Raw genomic sequence first — 16787 nt, 5'->3', positions numbered from 1 at the left:
GAAGTACGGTAGTGGATAAATGTTCATTCATACAGGGATGCAGAACTAGTGGCGTTTAGCTGACGGGCCTAACAGCTGCGTGTCCGCTCTCCGACGTTGGTCCGTGAGCATCCAGCAGACTCACCGCCTCGTCGGCCTTGTTGTAGACTGTCTGGAGTTTCTCGGCGAAGCACTGGGTGAAGGTCTGCGTGAGCTTGGTGAAGATAATATCCTTCAGGTTCGCGTCGTTCTGCTCCACTGCGATGTCGCACAAGCGCTCGGTGATGTCCACTAGCTGTCGTATCTGAGGAGAAGACAGCGCTTATCAGTTAGGCTTTCGAGTTTAACGTTAGAAAAGAGAGCACTACACACCTGCTCGCTGACACGCGACACGTTCTCTTCCAGTCGCTTCGCCCCCGGATTCTGCTGTGCATTTCCGCTTCGTACACCGGAAAGCGCCTCTGCCTTACGGACGATCTCCGCCGTGTCGTCTTCCGGTGTTTTCTGCTTGTTTTGAGCCCCTACGCCAGCTCGTTTCTCCAAAACCTCGAGCGCTTCCTTGACATGACCTTGGACCAGAGCAATCTGCTGGACGTTCTCGGTGCAGTTGGCGTTGACGTGCGTCGTAATGTGGTCAAGACACTTGTGAACATTCTCGAGCTCCACCGCCAGCTTCTGCGTCTCGGCTTTCGCTGCCAGTCGCTTCTTGTTCGAGTCCTCAATCTCGCGCTTCGCTGCTGCGAGTTCCTTGGCTCGTTGCTGAACCTTCTCCGACTCTTGCACCGTAGTGAGAGCGTGCTTCAATTGCGCCACTTCGTCCGTGAGACTTTGGATAGTCGCTGTGCTCTGTGCAGCCTTGTCGTTCGTCTCCTCTCGAAGTTGCTTGACTTGCTGGTCGTTGTCGACGTTGCGCTGGTTAACCTCCATCCTCAGTCGATCCACTTCCTTCTGGAGTGCGCTTCTAGACTCGAGCAAGCCTGTTTTCTCACTGACTAGTGACTGTACAAGAGCCTTCGCCTTCTGACGCTTATCCGTGTTCTCCTTGTTGCTAGTCTCAATCGATGTCGTTAGTTCTTGATTCTTCTTCTCAAGCTGCGCACATTTGGTCTGCAGGTCCTTGAGCGTCGTCTCCGCCTTCTGGAACTCTGCATGGACCGACTCGGAGCGTTGACGGTGTTCCGAGGTGTCAGACTTGAGAGAACTGTGCTGCGCCTGGAGCTCGGCCATTTCCATGCTCCACTTCTTCATCTCAGCCTTCAGTGTAGTCACTTCGACCTCCTTTTCAGAGATCTTCTCGTTGAGCTTGAGGTTCTGCTTCATCATATCATCGAGACGTTCCTGGGATGCCACGTACTGCTGCTTGATGGTCTGCATCTCTCCGAGCTGAGATTGTGTCTCGGCGATCAAGCTGTCGCTGCGAGACCTGCCAAGATTCACCTTCTCATAGAGTTGCGTGATCTCGGCAAGCTTCTCCCCCAGCTCGGTGCATTTGCTGCACGAATACGACGCCAACTCGTTGCTCTTGGTCTGTAGTTGGTTCTGAAGCGCAGAGATCTCGGCTTGATGCTGCAGGGTCTTGGCTTCACTGTCATCCGCTCGCCGACGGTAGCTGTCCAGCTGCTCTAGCTGGAAATCCTTGTCTGATAGCTGTTTCTGGAGATGCTGGTTCTCAATCTTGTGTTGCTCCAACTGGAACTCCAGTTCTCTGGTCTTTGTCGTGTCAGCTTCTAGCAGACTGCTGTCTTTCACTTGAGTCTGTTGCGAATCGAGTTCTGTCTGAAGAGAGCTTTCACGAGCCTTTAGCGCCTCAACTTCTGCTTGTAGCTGACCGCGCTGCTGCTCCGAGGAGGTACGCAACGTCTCCAGTTCCTGACGGAGACTTAAAGCTTGCTGAACTGACTGCGAGGCTTCAGTTTCCACGCTGCGTAGACGTTCACGCAGGTCAGCCATATCGAAGTTTGCAGAGTTTAATTGAGACTGCACGGCGTTAAACTCGTCATCCGTGTGTGAGCCAGTAGCCATCACTGGTTGAGAGAGGAAATCCATCTCTTTAGCTTGGTCAGCCGCAGCCTTCGCAGCTTCCGCGGCTGCAAGAGCTTCAGTCCTTAGCTGCAGCTGCGCCTCGAGGTCGCGGCATTTCTCCCTTTCTGCTTCCAGTTGCGAGCTTATCGCGTCCGCGAAGGACTTGGCGCGTGTCTTGAGATCGTTCTCGCGCGCGGTCGTCTCCTTCTTGAGCTTCTCAATCTCCTCCGTCAGACGCTGCTTCTCCGCGCTGTCTACAGGTGCCGGTGAAGCTGCAGCAGTGACGGTGGCCTCCTTCAGCTTCGCCTCGAGCGCCGTGACCTTCTGCGTCTCGTAGGCCAACTGGCTGCGCATGTTGTCCACGAACGCCTTGGTCTTGGCCTTGAGCGCATTCAGTGCCTCGTCCTTGGCATGCACCTCACTCTTCAGTCGAGCAACCTCCGCTGCCGGATCTGCAGCTGACAGTGAGTCCATCGAGTCCATCGCGTCTCACGCGCCTCTTTTCTTTCGCTCAGCTCGTGTGAGATGCAGAACTGCGTGGCGTGGCTCCAGTGACCCGTGACAGAAATACTTCGCAGACTTGATACGCGTTAGGAGCTCCATTTAGCTCTGCAGCCACGATATTTAATCCTTTTAGGTGATATCCATCATTAGAACCGACCATTTATATTATAGTAAGCTACAGGGCCAAGACGTCTTGTTGCCGTTGCTGTCCGTTCACTTCAAGACAGAGTGCAGGTGCAGCTTCAACAGCTTACATTCACTCCGCACGTGTCACTAGCGTGCAAAACCCATTTTACTGACAGCTTCTAAAATATTATACTGTAGAAATATATTATTAAACAGAACAAATGGACTCAAGCGGCAACGGCTCCCTGGTTGGTGACGTGCACAGCAGCGGCGGAGACATCGACTCGCTGCTCTCGAACGACGCGGATGTAGCAAAACAGAATGCGCGTCGTCCGCACGAGCCATACGAGCGGCACCGCGCCCACGAGTTACGCGCTGAGTGCTACCGACGCCGTATTCGCCCCATCAAGAAAGGGCCGAACGCAAATGACAATAAAGGGGGATACATTGACTTACTTCGAAGAAACGACGGCACCATTCCCTCAGTTCAAGCACCCCCACCCAGTAATAATATGCATCAAATGCCCACGCGAGGTGACACAGAGATCGAGGACCAGAGCGTCAGTAACGGCGGGGACAACAACACCGAAGCCCAGATTATCAGCAATATGACTAATAAGAGGAAACTACCCACCATGACCATGCAGACCCAAACAGACACTTCCTCCGCTGGAGAATTACAAGGATTCTATGAAGGAGGTCAGCCTAGTATCGTGTCAGTGCTGCCCATGCAGTATCCAACGTCAAACATGGGGAAGCCCACGACCTCGTCGGCCAATAACCCAACGACAGACCTGGAAATCCTCAGCGGGATCGCCAATTCCTATACTCAGAACGTGTCGGCCGATGGACAATTATGCGGCAGTTGTAGAACGGTCGTCACGGATCAGCTGATGGAGTCCATTCGACTGGGCAAGACCAAGATGAAGCTGCACGAGTGGCAGAAGATGGCCGAGCAACGAGATCGAGATACGCATCACTTAAAGGAGGTGCTGGACATTTTACAGGATTTACGCAAGTCGTACCGAGAGGCTCAGATGCACGGGATGAACCACGAGGTTCTGGGCGAGGTGCAGGATGATATCGCGTTTTTCCGGTCCTTGAAGGAGCAGACGAAGGAGCGCATGCGACTGGCGATGCAAGACGCTCGCGAGCGTTCCAGCAACTCGAACGCCACCGCGTAACTATTAGGGAGAATCAATGGGGGGGGGGGGTGATTTCAATTCGACATCTCGTTAGATTTTACGCGTAGCAGCGTGCAGAATCGACGGAAGAAGTTGGATTCCTTACCACGCATTAAATGTTAGAAACTGTGACGTTGGAAAGAAAAGGGTAATGGAGAAGACTACCATTAGGACGGAGCAAGATAATGGAACACGAATCTGATAATTTGGACGATCACGAGGATGTTGGCGCTGTTTTATCCACACACTGGCCATCTTAGATCGTCGCAAGACTGAGGCGTACGTGTGAGTCTATCGTAACTAGCTCGTTGAACTTGAACATGTCAGTCGAGGTGTCAGTCCTGAAGACATTGGAGCTGTCATTTGTGAATTTGCGACCTTCGTGCCAAGTCTACGAACTCTGGGCGCCATGTCTGTTCATCTTGAGGTTACCACCCCAACGTACAACCCGGCCGAGTCACCACCTCACCTGCAATCGACGGCATTGGGTCTACCTGAGCAAGCTCCAAGGCTCTCGACGTTCTCGCATCTCGATCTCGACGACTCTGGTCAGAGTGAACACACTGTCGGGTGTTCCGTGGGGATGCTCGTCCTGCTCTCCTTGCCTCGGATGGCCACCAACATGGCTTGGTCGGCGCAATGGGCGGCTCTGGGTCCGTATCTCGGCACAATGCTGCCACGGTTTGCGGTGCAGCTCACTCAGCTGATCGGTCCGCTCTCCGGGATCCTCGTCGCGCCGACAATTGGTGTGCTGAGTGATCGCAGCTTATGCAAGTGGGGACGTCGTCGCCCGTTCTTGGTCTACGGAGCAGTGACGAGTGCAGCGTGCTGGGTGTTGATGGGATACACACGCGAGTTGGGGGAGCTACTAGGCGACTCGGGCGACCATCGTCCATGGACTGCGTGGCTCACTATCCTGTTCTACACGTGGATGGACATCACGGTGAATGTGGTGCAGACGCCAGCCTTCCTCATCATCAGCGACTTCGCAGGCGACCGACAGACACTAGGAGCCAGCATCGGACAGGCCAGCTCGACTCTCGGCTCCATTTGGGTGGCAGGCTACATCTACATCTTCGGTGCTGCTCACTTGACGCTGCGTTGGTTCCTCGGGATGCTCTCAGTTACCATGCTGGCTTCTGTGGGTGCTGTGTGTGTGTTCGCCAAGGAGGAAGTGCCAGTCTCCAAAGACGTAGGACTGGGCTCTGATGAAGAAGCTCCAAGCGCGATGAAGCGGATCGGAGAAGCCTTCTCCTCTATTTTCCACGGCTTGAAGACGCTCCCTCGCACGCTGGCGGTTTACTGTCTTGTGTTTTTCTGTATCCAGTTTGGCTTCACGGCCTACAATGGCAGCAAGGGCCAGTTCTTCGGTATCGAGGTGTTCGGGGGCAACGCTACGGACGCGGACGTCTGTGGCCCTAGTGAGTGCTCGGAGGACCAAGAACGCTACAACGACGGCGTGCAGATTGCTGGAGGTCTCGCAGACTTGCTCTTCAATGTGTTTGGATACTTGTACTCGTGGGTGCTTCCGCTTCTGGTCTATCGTCTGGGCGCGCGCTGGGTCATCACTGTCGCGTGTATTCCACAGTCGCTGCTGATGGTCATGGCGTTCACCAAAGTTGTCGCAGTGGACGTGACGATCGTCGTGCTGACTGCCATCACACAGGCCACGATCTTCGCACTCATTGTGCCTCTCATTGTGCATGTCTTCGGCACCTCGACGCAAGTTGGAATGTACGTCGGCGCTGTCAACTCAGCCAATTGTGTGGGTCAGTTGGTCAACTTCTTGGTTGGCGCTGCACTAGTGGAGACGTCGCTCGGATACGCCTTGCCGGTGTTTGTGGGAGGCGCATTCTCGCTCCTGGGCGCGCTGATTAGCTTCGGATTGCTACGCATCGACATGCACTCCATGTAGTCGTGCGCGATGATAAATAAAAACTCACTGTTCTTCGGGTGTCATGTTTACATGCTACTATTCCTTAATCGTTCGTGTCAGAACTTGTTTCGATGTCCAGTGTACCCCACCGTAGTCCCGTGGCTGGTAGAATTGCGAAGATAGTTGTTAGTTTTCGTCCTACCGACAAGCCGTACGTATAATAAACTCACTAGTTCTCTGCTAGGAGAGTCTTGGATGCTGCGCTTGTGTAGCTCTCCGGTAGATGACGTTCTGGCGGTCTGTGGAGGTATCACAAAGCGTTAGATGCAAGGTAAAATACTTCTTTATTCATAAGACGCACGGGTGTAGGTCGTTGAGGTCCTCAGCTGCTACAAGCTTCCCGATACCAGCGAGTAAGGACCGGCGCGAGTCGATACGACGACCAGAAAGTGACCCGCTGCTGCCACTTCCACTTAGCGAGGGTGATCCTTGTCTACTGCTCCAAGGAGATGAAGGGGACTGGGAGCGCGCAGAGCTTTGCTGCCCTCGCTCATACTGAATCGAGACAAGTGTTAGCGACTGAAATTTGCTCAAAGCGAAGTAGCGAGTACCATCGGCGTCACGTGGCGTTTGTGTTGCGCGTTTTGTCTCGTTCCAAGTACAAAAGTTTCTTTAGGAGTCGCCTCCATCGATGTCTGCGAGGCGTACGATCTAGTTCCAGAAACACATCGTCGTCAGCCTATAAACTTTGTCTTGATAGCTGCTTTTCACCTACGTTTTCCAGTCGTTGGCGCTAACATTACTACCAGGTCCAACCTGCAGACGAAGGCGTGGCTCAGTTTCCCCTTCTGGTAAGTGTATAGATCTGACAACTGTTACCTGGTATACGGCACTTTGGAAAGGAATTCCCGGCGCTTGTTCGTCTGAAGGATTCTGCTGAGGCTCGAACAGTTTCTTTCCGGAGATTGTTAATCGTTCGGCTGCGTCACGAGGCATGATGCCGCCTTCCTCGTCGTGAGTTAGACTCTACCTCATGATATTAGCAACAGAGCAAAGCAATGCCAGACATGTAGGATCGTACATCTTTCACTCCAGATTGATTCGTGTAGTAGCGCTTCTTGTACGAACGACGCACGTAGCCGCCCCAGTCTGCGTCGGGATGATCCGGGTCGTACTTGTCAGCTACGTGAGGGATCACAGTCTGGTTGTTGGAGCCATGATCACTGTCACGACTCGTTCCAGGACCAAAGCGAGCCATCTCAGCTTGCGTTTGTAGGTAACTTTTCTCCATCGTCTGCTAATTGTTCACTGCGTAAAGAAGATTGGACCGTTTCTCTTGTGACTCGTCGGCGATTAATTTCTTCGAGCTGTTCCGAAATGAGATTCAAGTGCTGCTGGACGTCACTCGAAAAGAGTTGGAAAGACGTTCGCATCGACTTCATGACGTCGCTCACTTGCGCCACGCGTTGCATCACAGACGTGACGCGCTCATTATAATCTACGCGACTGAGCTTTGAGGTCGACACACCTTTCTGGACATTTTCTCTTAAGGACCAATCGTCCTTCACGCTAGCAGCAGAAGTTCGTGGTTTCCAGTCCATTGGAGGAAGTTTGTACCTGTCTTGAATCGTCGTAGGCTCCGAGGGATGATGCTGTCTCTCTTCAAGTACGGTCTCTTCTTCTTGGGTCTCTTCTACATGTAGCTCACTCTTTTGAACCTCGTCTTCACTCTCAACGTGCTCGTATAATTCCCTTTCCGTCTTTGCGAAGGGTTCACCCGACTCAACTGCTGACTTTGTTAGCAGGCCAACAACTTGTAGACGGTTGGCAGCTATAGTCATTGAGACCGGGTACCGCGGAGAGTGACCTGGCGCTGAATCCGCTAGAACTTTGGCGACAACTTTCGACAGCTCAGAAGATTTCGGTAGCAGAACGATGCTGCTCACGCTCTGGATTTGGATCTGCACGTACCAGCAACATATGAGTAATTATCTTATCGTTTAGAGCAGCTGAGGTTAGAAATACTTACTGGAAAGGACGGAAAGTCAAGCGAGTCTCTCACTGACGGCCAAGTCATGCGATTTCTTTTGGACAATTCGCCGTCGACTTTTGTAATCTTTATCCGCCAAGTCCTCCAACGCATTTCGGATACTACTGAGAGCTCAAACCAAGTTCCATCCACCGCGTTATTCGCAACAACTCTGATCGGCTCTGAGATGCTTCGAACTGCATCGTGCGTGCCCGACGCTAAGCCTGGATACATCTGACCGAGTCAAACAACATGGATAACATTAAGCCACAGTCTTGTTGCAACCATGTAATTCGTCAAACCTGAACTAGTCTCAATTCATTGGCACATCTCGAATCTTCACTTCCTTGAATGAGTTTTAGGATCTACCGGTAAGCGCAACTTTTTGTAATTTCTTCACATTTTTTTTCGATATAGCAATTTGCAGCCACGTACATTCAACGAGCCATCTTGTTTACCAGCAAGGATAAATTGCTTTTGCTGGTCTTGAATACTGCACATCCACCACCGGAGACTTGTATACGCACAGTCCATCCCACTGGATGCTAACGTATGAGCTACGCGGACGCGTTCTAGTGGATTATCACGCGATATCACTCCAGAGCGAGAGCACGCCTTCAGTTCCAGCCGCTTACCCACAAGTTGCTGCGCTTTCAAGTTCGTTGCACTACCAGCACGTGAAAAGTCTCTGAACTCGATCAGACATAATCGTCCTCCAGCGTCTCCAAGTACTGCGTATCGACCGTCTTGGCTGCACTGCGCAATAACCAAGCTACCCGTTTGCTGCTTTATCTGTGCCAGACACACCTGTCGATCACTAAATCGCTCTTTCCAGCTAAGCACTCCAAACACTTTAGAGTCCTCGAATAGCACCAGTACAGACCCTGCATCTGGTGTCATGTCATGTCGAAAGCTTTGCAAACTCCGGATACACCTTCCATCGGCCCCCACAACGGGTTCCACGAAGCTAAAGTAAACTTGAACGGAGGCTGGAGGTTCACGAGTCTTTTCGCCGTCCATAGCACTGGTATATTGAGTAACAGATCGCGCATACAATCTGAATCCAAGTAGTAAAACCGGAGTCGCAGTTTTATCGGTTGACGATTTTTCGGATACCGGAACTTCCACGAAAGCCCCAACTAGCAGAAAGCCGGGAACGGGGAATGAGACGCAGGTTGCCACTGCACTTCTCAGACCTGAGGACTCGTCATTGTTTATAATTGAGCTGCGGAGGCGAGTTACATGGTCTGACATGGAGATTTGGTGCAGGAACGTGAAAGGATGTAAGCTATTAGCGCAAATGCCGTACAAGTCGACGAAGCGGCCGTTTGCGATCGCAATTACGTGATTCTTATGGCATACAGAGATCAGTTGGCTGTCACCGTCTTGAATCGGAGGCTTTATGCGTGCGCTAGCCTCTACAGACACGCCAATGTCCAGCACATGAAGTCGATCTTCCGCCATGTCAAGACGTACTTTATTGTTCAATATGATTGGTCAAAACGAAAAAGCGACTGATTGGCAGAAATCAGACCTGATACAATCTTACAGGTTTTATTGTGTACCAAACACGAAAATCATTCGGCCAATGCTGGCCAGTCAGCTCAGCCGACACTCCTCCCTCTCGGTCAGTATCAATTTTGCAGCGGGCGGAAGACAAGCATCGTGCATGTTGTGTTTGCGTGCCGTCCTTTTCTATTACATTGGTGTATGTACAGTGTGGGCGCGATGGAGTGAAGATAGCTAATTCGTTACTTCGTGAAAGGAGTGAGGACCGTTTTGGTCTCTCCTCCTTATGTGAGCATCACATTTTGTCATAGTTACACTGACCATCCGCCATTCCATTTGATAGTGTTGTTCGCTCTACTCGTAGTGACGTAAGAAAGACTGAAGAGTGACGAACTTCTCAGCCAAACGTACACCGCCAGCACCAACACCATAGCGGATGTTCTGTTGATTAACCCCCTACAGCCTGACTTCTCTCGCTCATTGCTGTGTAGTACAATTTATACTATGTAGTACATACTACTTTGAAGTACTACTACTACATAATGTAATTGTATATAGGCCGGCAGAGGTGATGATAAATTTGGACCTTTGGTTTGGCTTCTTCCAAGGGCAGCACCAACGATTCATGGCGTGATAGTTCTGTTGAGACCGAAGTCTGATCTGCTTGATGTAAGAAAAGAAATTCCGGTATACAATCAAAACATAGTAGTTCAATCCTCTGTGGTGTGGAAATATCCTTATCGGCTGGAATTTGGTTGCCGCGAAAAGAACGTACCAGATCGCGTCAAGGACACCCTTTTAAGGACACCCTTTTAGCTAGATGACCCTGATAAATTCTTGGCAGCAAGCTGAAAATGTTCCATCCTTCAAGAATGCACGTGACTCCACTCGTACCAGCCTCAGCGTGCACAATGTGAACTCCTTCGAGATGTCGAGCGCACAGGTCGTAAAACTCCAGCAACAAATGCTCCTCACTCTTTTCTTCAGTAGATTCTGAAGCTGGCGGATTCGGGTCGTAGCCTTGATGAGCTGCTGACTTCTGTTCATACTGCAAATTGCTGGTCGTTGGCGTCTCAAAAGGTTTCGGTGTTTCAGCGGCTCGTGACGTCGACTGATGTCCATGTGCCGTCCTAGTTCCAGCCCTCGCATAGCTAGAATCCGCAAACTCAGCACGCAGGGAGTCTCCTGTAGCTCTCCACTTCTGAGCTAGTCCACCGGGAGTATTAAACACAAACTTGAGCAGCTCAAACCACTCAGATGACAGCACACTTCGAAACCACGGGTTCTCTCGAAGTGCAGAGCTCAGATTGGTAAACGACCACAATGCGCTCACGTGCGCTGAATGTTGAAGTGTGGAAGCCACGCGACGAAACGATTTGATCAGTGAAAGCCGACGAGTTTCAGTTTTACTCTCCACAAGCTCCGGATCCTGAAGATTTTCCTCTTCTGAGCGAGTTCCCGCCGGTGATCGTCGCTGGTTCGGCACTGGCGATTTCTTTTTGTTCTCTTCTCGTTCGGCATTCAGTTGTGCTATGTACTCGGCATCTTCATGCTCGTGAGTCAGCTCGGCGTCGAGATGATACGCCACTTGAGAGAAGATCTGAGCCCAAGCCTGTCGGTTCAAACGCACGTCCATTTGAGCTCGACAAGACCATTGGGCTCCGAGATTCAGGTTCTTCGTCACCAGAATATCCTCCAGGGAGTGGCTGCATAGAAAGCGTAGAGAAAAGCGCTGGAGAAGGTGGTCGAACTGCATCGACGAAGGCAACCCGAGCGACTGCATCACGTGGTACAGATCCATCTTGCCTGTAAACAGAATAACCAGTCGAATCACCACAGAGGGTGTCGCAGAAACGTTGCTGCTTGTTGGTCCCAAACGTAGCTGCTGCTTTGTCGGTATCGAGACAAACCAGCGATGAAAACATGGCAGAGACTCGATATGATCGCGGAAATATTCTCCAATGAACCAGGTTATCCGGTCAACCAGGAGATGAGAATCGCTTTCTGATAAAATACACAGACTGAGATTACATAATACACACCCAGCGCTATTGAACGAACCTTTCATGCCGCTCCGACAGGCTACATCAATGTACAGGAAGCACTCAGCACCGCGTTCGAGATAATTAAGCTCATGCAGTGTAGCCGCAGCTATAAAACACACGATCTAGTCAGCTTCAGTGCTATAAAATACGTCCCATATCCTACACTAAATACGTACAATCGGCATCCGAGTTGTAAGTGATATGGACACTTGAAGTTGTAGCAAACGTGGGTCCAATCTCCATTTTCAGCATGTAGTCGCCGCGGTCGCTTCCAGGCGTACGCGACTGCAAACAGCTCGCTGAGAGCATCCCCGTCGCTGCTACTTTCCGCACACATGTGAAAACCCAGTGAACTCGTCGCTTGAGTCGTCTCAAGGCACTGAAAGACTGTAACCTGCATTGCAAAACGAATCGCCGCCAATACTACACAGTACCTCAAAACTCAGCTAGATTATCCACGCAAAGAAAGCCCAGAAATCCACTTACGGTCTTCACAGCTGGAGACCACGACGAGAACACGAGACTCAGCAGTCCGACCTTGCAGATTCGAGGTTGCTCCTCATTGTGTCCAGTCTTGTTAGAGAGGCCTTCGGTCGTAAACTGCAATGCTGACTTCTGCCGATATCCAAACAGCCGCAACGTACGCTTTAACTGGTGAATAAAGCGTTGACATCGTGCATGTTGGTATCTTTTTTCTACAATTTCTATCGTCTCTTCACTTGTCAGTGGAATCCCAACCTCCGCCAGTAGATATTGTGCTGCTCTAGCTGTCACTGTACCCATCGGATCACCCTCAACATACTCGTCAAAGAGCTGCTTCATTATCTCCACCCTCTCGAGCTCTTCCCATTCCAGCGAAATATTTAAAGTTGTCAAATCTCGTTCCAGTGGCTGCTCGTCTTCAATCAGCTCTCGGTACCGTTTAAAGCCTTCGAACGTGAGCTTTCTTTCCTCATTTAGCTCACACATATCACTCATATACATCCTCCACGTCTCTGCGCTGTCCTCAAATGCTCTCAACTCGACCGAGTTCGTCGAGCATTTTAACGCTGCCATATACTCGCAAAACTCTACGTAGGTCCACTGTCCGTCCCGGTCATCATCAAACAGACTCCACATCCGGCGACATTTGGCTTCACCTAGAGGCGTCAGTCTCCAATAATACCGAACTGGATCAGGGGGATCGAAATCAAAGCGATGGGCTGCAAGACGAGCCAAAGTCGCTTTGGAAACGTGCTCAACCTGTCGACAGAAGAGCGAGACCAAAGGACGACTATCCCCATGAGCATGGGGCGGTTCTAACCAGTACGCGCTGCTGTATCCGTCTGTGACTGCTCCAGCTTCTCTCAGCGAGTTCTCCACAGCTCTCAGACTCGTGCGAATCTCGTGACGTCGCTCTAGAATCGCCTCCGCATTAACTGCCTCCATCGTATCTACTGTAGAATGTAGCCATACTTGTTGAATTGCTCCGATCTTTCAAATACGGCGGCATTTGATTCGCTAACGCTATTAGCCAATCTTAACCTCTCAATTTGTCTTATTTTAACCAACCAGAAGACAACATTTGGTTTGGCTTCGAGAAAAAGGGAGAATTTGACTTACTTCGCGTATCATGGACAGCTCAAGTAAAGCAACGCTGTTCAACGCACTGACGTGGGTGGACGCGCTCAAGACACGCGATGGTGTGAACTCCCAGCAAGTCGACGCGGCCCTCACCAGCCTCACGTAATTTTCACGCTCTAATTCGCAGTATGAGCTGCAATACTCCGTTCCAATCACTCAGTCGTTTCTAACTTACATTTCTATCACAATCCAGTGAAGCGTTTGGCATGAACGTGCACGACGCAGAACAGAAACGACAGCTGGCAGTCAACGGCGACACCTCGTTCGACGAAATCTTCGCTGCGGGACTCAAAGCGCTGAATCTGGAGACCGGTGCGCCAGGCGAGACCAAGTCGATGGCAGACGAAGACCCAGTCGTGAAGAAGCGTACGTGGCACAACTATTAAAGCATCTGAATGAAGAAAATACCGGATTGGCTAATAATTGATGTACCGCTGTAGACCCGGAGCTGTGGAAGAAGTGGCTGGCCAAGCTGGAGAGCAAGGGCTTCTTCAAGGACGCTGCACCTGGCTCCGGCGAATACGCTACACGTACGAACAAGGCGTTGGCCAAATTCAAGGAGAAATTCGGCGACGTCAAGCCGGATTTATATAAAGAAGAGAAGGAAGCTAAGGCTGAAGAAGTGAAGGCTCAGGGTAACGCAGCGTTGAGTCGTCAGGACTACGAAGGAGCAGCCAAACTGTACCGTGAGGCGCTGCAGCTGTCGTCTGACGGCCCGTCGTCCCACATTTACCACTCCAACTTGGCTGCGGCGTTGATGTACTTGGGTAAGCACACGGAGGTGATTGACCACTGCGAGCATTCGATCGCTCTCCAGCCGTCGTACGTCAAGGCCTATTCTCGTATGGGCAGCGCACAAGTGCAACTTCAGGACTTTGACGGCGCCATCGACACCTACCGACGTGGACTGGAAGTGGATAGCACGAATGCTGCGTGTCGTGACGGACTGGCGGATGCAGAACGTAAGCGTCGTCAGATGCAGACGACGCCAGCAGCGTCAGCTTCGGCCGGAGGGGCTGGCGGCATGCCGGACCTGTCGAACCTGGCCAGTATGTTGGGCGGAGGCGGCGGCGGCGGCCTGGCCGGCCTCATGAACAACCCGCAGATGATGCAGATGGCTCAGAACATGATGCAGAACCCTCAGATGATGCAGATGGCGCAGAACATGATGCAGAACCCCGACATGCTCAACAACCTCATGGGTGGACTTGGTGGCGCTGGCGGAGACGCTCCTGCAGCTGCTGGAGGTGCAGCAAGTGGGATGCCCGACATGAGCGGCCTTATGAACAGCCCTGAGCTCGTGGCTGCGCGATCGGACCCGGACTTGGCGGATTTCTTCCGTGACGTGGACAGCGAGGGCCCGTCCGCTGCTATGCGTCACATGTCGAACCCCAAGGTCTCCCAGCTCATGCAGAATGTCATGTCTGGAATGCAAGGTTAGACACAGGCAGTAGTCTCTGTACAGAAGAGGACTCTTAACTGCCAAATAGGAGCGTAGTGCGGCTTTTAAACGGTTGATTTGGTCACCTGTACTTATGCAACAATACACTCTCGAACGTGTGTGTGTGTTTTAGTGCTTGATGAACGTCTCTGTGTCCTCCAGGAAGGCCAAGTACTCGCGCTGCTCCTTGTAGTCGGCGAACTGCGTGATAAACTGCGCCAACTCGTCGTCGATGTTGCGCTCGGCCAGGTAGCTGTAGAATTGGTCCTGCACGTCCAGCTCCAGGTCGATGAAGTTGGGGCCAAAGTACAGCGTCTCGTCCTCGGCGTTCTTGGCAAAGTCGTCCAGATAGCGCAAGCGCTCCACCGTAAGGTTGCTGCTGGCCACGCAGTCGAACTGCATGCCCTTATCGTCGCGCGTGATGTCGGCCGTGAAGCGGATACCGGGGAGCTCGTCCTCCTCCTCCTCGTCTTCGTCGTAGTCCTCGTCCGTGTCATTGCTCTCGTCTTCGTCCTCGTCATCATATTCCTCCTCTTCCTCGAGTTCGACGGTGTCTTGAGCGTTGAACTTGATCTTGATCGACTCGGCACCCACAGAGCCCTTAAGAACGATCTCCATGCAGCCAGGAGTCTCCTGCAGCGTGAAAGCCTTCTCGACCTTAAGACGCAGGTTCTCCAGCTCCTCCTCTTCGAAGCAGTTGGCCTTCTCCTCCTCGATCTCGCGCTGCAAAAGGCGAGACAGCGGAATAGTATCGCAAAGTATTAGCATTTGTGATCATGCTAAAATCTAGCAAATTTACTCCAAATTTTCGCCATACCTTGAGAAAAGTAGACAACGATCCCTTCTCGCGAGTCTGCAACGCACGCAGCCCCATGGAGGGCGTACGGCGTACGGCAGTGAGCGAGGCGACGCGAGCGACTCGAGCGAACATGCTGGAAGATTTAAATTGTGTTGTGAGCTTCATGTCCACATACGCAACAGCGTGTGATTGGTTTGATAGAAATTGCTCTTTTGACCAATGGGAGGTGCAGCGATGTGAGGCATGACATTTTCTAGAAGCTGAAAGTGGCGACGTACTGGTGGTGGCCATGATGATAGAAGATACTGTACTCTCGAGTTCCGTGAGTTTAACCCCTGTTACATTTACTTGGCGATCCTGTACTAGCGAGTGGATGCTAGAGCTCCACGGTCTCACTCGTGTCAAGAGGATCTGCTGTTCGTTGGGGAAAAGCAACGGTAAATCTCCCATTGAAAAGGCTGAAGAGGCTACTGCGAGAGCCCCACGCATACGCTCTCTAGATCGTGGGAGGAACATTTCCCAATCTTGGGAAATACTGTTATCGCTAGGGAACTGTGACAGATACAAGTTAAAAGGCGAATCTGAGCCACCCAATTAGCCTTGAAGTTTCACTTCGTAGAGATAGATACTGTCAAAGTCTTGACCTAAGCTATCGTCCAGCTCATTTGAGTCGTCAATATACGCATCCTTACAGATCGATCGGGCAGTTAGACCCCAGCGAGAAAGTAAAGGAGCGATCGATCGGTTGATACTGCGCAATTGGTAGGTGAAGTAAAACTTGCACGAAGGCGAGGAGCTGCAGCGAAAAATGAGGGCAACAGTCGCGATCACCTTTTCGAAGTCTGCAAGTTCAAATACGCGTTAGGTGTTGTACTGTTCTAGGTTAAAAAAGAATAGTTAAAGCACCTTGGGATTGGTAGAAACAGTCAGCGGCAAGGACGACTTGTACCGTTCTGAAGATGGAAGTGATCTCATCCGATACGTGCATATCTCCCCAGGGTAGCGGGATGAACGCTGCACGACCATCGAGCCCATTCAGTGTGATGTTAGCTTCTGCGTTGCACTTAATGTCATCTGCGTCGGGTCGATCTGTAAGGTAAACCTTTGCAGCCCCACATAACATTGCAAGAATCGATGGAAGTCCTGTGCCACAACCCAATTCCAGTACAACTTTATCGCGACAGAGCCAGCTTTCTTCATGAGCAACAAATCGAGATAGCAACAGCGCTGACGGCCATACAAACAGTCCGTAGTACTTGTCGTTGTCTTCATTGGCCTCATCAAGATCGCGAATAAACTCGACTAGACCCACTTCGACAATAGACGTCTCATCCACACGCTGTCGCTTCCGTGTGGCCTCTACATCAGTCGTTACGCATTGATAAGGCGTCGGGGACTCGGTACCATCGTTACGACATCCACAGACGAAGCGGAGCGTGCGCTGAGCTGCTGCCATCTACACCAGTTGCGAAAACGGGACGCGTGGTCCGTAATTAAAGTGACGAGCTCTCCACTTCAAGATGAGAAAAATAAGTATCTTGAAGCAGATTCCAGTCTGTCAAGCAGGAGCGCGACGTTTGAACTCTCGATGACGGCTTTCGACCGGCGACTAGATAGATAAAGCATGGAATTCGACTTCAAGAGCGGTAA

At 51.5% G+C, this 16787-nt stretch overlaps 9 protein-coding genes across 9 annotated transcripts; 3 read left to right on the top strand and 6 right to left on the bottom strand.

The window, feature by feature from the left end:
• Positions 1-55: 55 nt before the first annotated feature.
• On the bottom strand, positions 56-2524 carry PITG_00937 (sporangia induced hypothetical protein; the record flags this gene model as incomplete). Its single annotated transcript, XM_002909431.1, has 2 exons — positions 56-283; positions 352-2524. The coding sequence occupies 2 exons, from the start codon at positions 2482-2484 to the stop codon at positions 56-58; spliced, it is 2361 nt and encodes a 786-aa protein (XP_002909477.1).
• A 328-nt stretch (positions 2525-2852) lies between these two features.
• Positions 2853-3815, top strand: PITG_00936 (uncharacterized protein; the record flags this gene model as incomplete). Its single annotated transcript, XM_002909430.1, has 1 exon — positions 2853-3815. The coding sequence occupies one exon, from the start codon at positions 2853-2855 to the stop codon at positions 3813-3815; it is 963 nt and encodes a 320-aa protein (XP_002909476.1).
• Positions 3816-4224: 409 nt separating this feature from the next.
• On the top strand, positions 4225-5730 carry PITG_00935 (Glycoside-Pentoside-Hexuronide (GPH):Cation Symporter Family; the record flags this gene model as incomplete). The annotated part of the gene is made up of 1 exon (XM_002909429.1): positions 4225-5730. The coding sequence occupies one exon, from the start codon at positions 4225-4227 to the stop codon at positions 5728-5730; it is 1506 nt and encodes a 501-aa protein (XP_002909475.1).
• Positions 5731-5920: 190 nt separating this feature from the next.
• Positions 5921-7133, bottom strand: PITG_00934 (uncharacterized protein; the record flags this gene model as incomplete). Its single annotated transcript, XM_002909428.1, has 7 exons — positions 5921-5990; positions 6053-6246; positions 6303-6402; positions 6467-6507; positions 6571-6645; positions 6782-6892; positions 7035-7133. The coding sequence occupies 7 exons, from the start codon at positions 7131-7133 to the stop codon at positions 5921-5923; spliced, it is 690 nt and encodes a 229-aa protein (XP_002909474.1).
• Positions 7134-8116: 983 nt separating this feature from the next.
• On the bottom strand, positions 8117-9184 carry PITG_00933 (uncharacterized protein; the record flags this gene model as incomplete). Its single annotated transcript, XM_002909427.1, has 4 exons — positions 8117-8370; positions 8425-8725; positions 8843-8906; positions 8973-9184. The coding sequence occupies 4 exons, from the start codon at positions 9182-9184 to the stop codon at positions 8117-8119; spliced, it is 831 nt and encodes a 276-aa protein (XP_002909473.1).
• A 1425-nt stretch (positions 9185-10609) lies between these two features.
• PITG_00932 (uncharacterized protein) lies at positions 10610-12702 on the bottom strand (the record flags this gene model as incomplete). Its single annotated transcript, XM_002909426.1, has 5 exons — positions 10610-10670; positions 10768-11233; positions 11291-11380; positions 11451-11697; positions 11761-12702. The coding sequence occupies 5 exons, from the start codon at positions 12700-12702 to the stop codon at positions 10610-10612; spliced, it is 1806 nt and encodes a 601-aa protein (XP_002909472.1).
• Positions 12703-12886: 184 nt separating this feature from the next.
• PITG_00931 (uncharacterized protein) lies at positions 12887-14338 on the top strand (the record flags this gene model as incomplete). The annotated part of the gene is made up of 3 exons (XM_002909425.1): positions 12887-12999; positions 13091-13263; positions 13338-14338. 3 exons carry the CDS (start codon positions 12887-12889, stop codon positions 14336-14338), a joined length of 1287 nt encoding a protein of 428 aa, XP_002909471.1.
• A 58-nt stretch (positions 14339-14396) lies between these two features.
• Positions 14397-15279, bottom strand: PITG_00930 (uncharacterized protein; the record flags this gene model as incomplete). Its single annotated transcript, XM_002909424.1, has 2 exons — positions 14397-15061; positions 15156-15279. The coding sequence occupies 2 exons, from the start codon at positions 15267-15269 to the stop codon at positions 14468-14470; spliced, it is 708 nt and encodes a 235-aa protein (XP_002909470.1).
• A 452-nt stretch (positions 15280-15731) lies between these two features.
• On the bottom strand, positions 15732-16593 carry PITG_00929 (uncharacterized protein; the record flags this gene model as incomplete). The annotated part of the gene is made up of 2 exons (XM_002909423.1): positions 15732-15979; positions 16044-16593. 2 exons carry the CDS (start codon positions 16591-16593, stop codon positions 15732-15734), a joined length of 798 nt encoding a protein of 265 aa, XP_002909469.1.
• Between the last annotated feature and the right edge of the window lie 194 nt (positions 16594-16787).

This window comes from Phytophthora infestans, genomic scaffold, assembly GCF_000142945.1.
Source record: "Phytophthora infestans T30-4 supercont1.1 genomic scaffold, whole genome shotgun sequence".
NCBI classification, from domain to species: Eukaryota; Oomycota; class Peronosporomycetes; order Peronosporales; family Peronosporaceae; genus Phytophthora; species Phytophthora infestans.
Note: the sequence above shows the minus strand (reverse complement) of the source record. Positions and strands in the feature narration are given on the sequence as shown.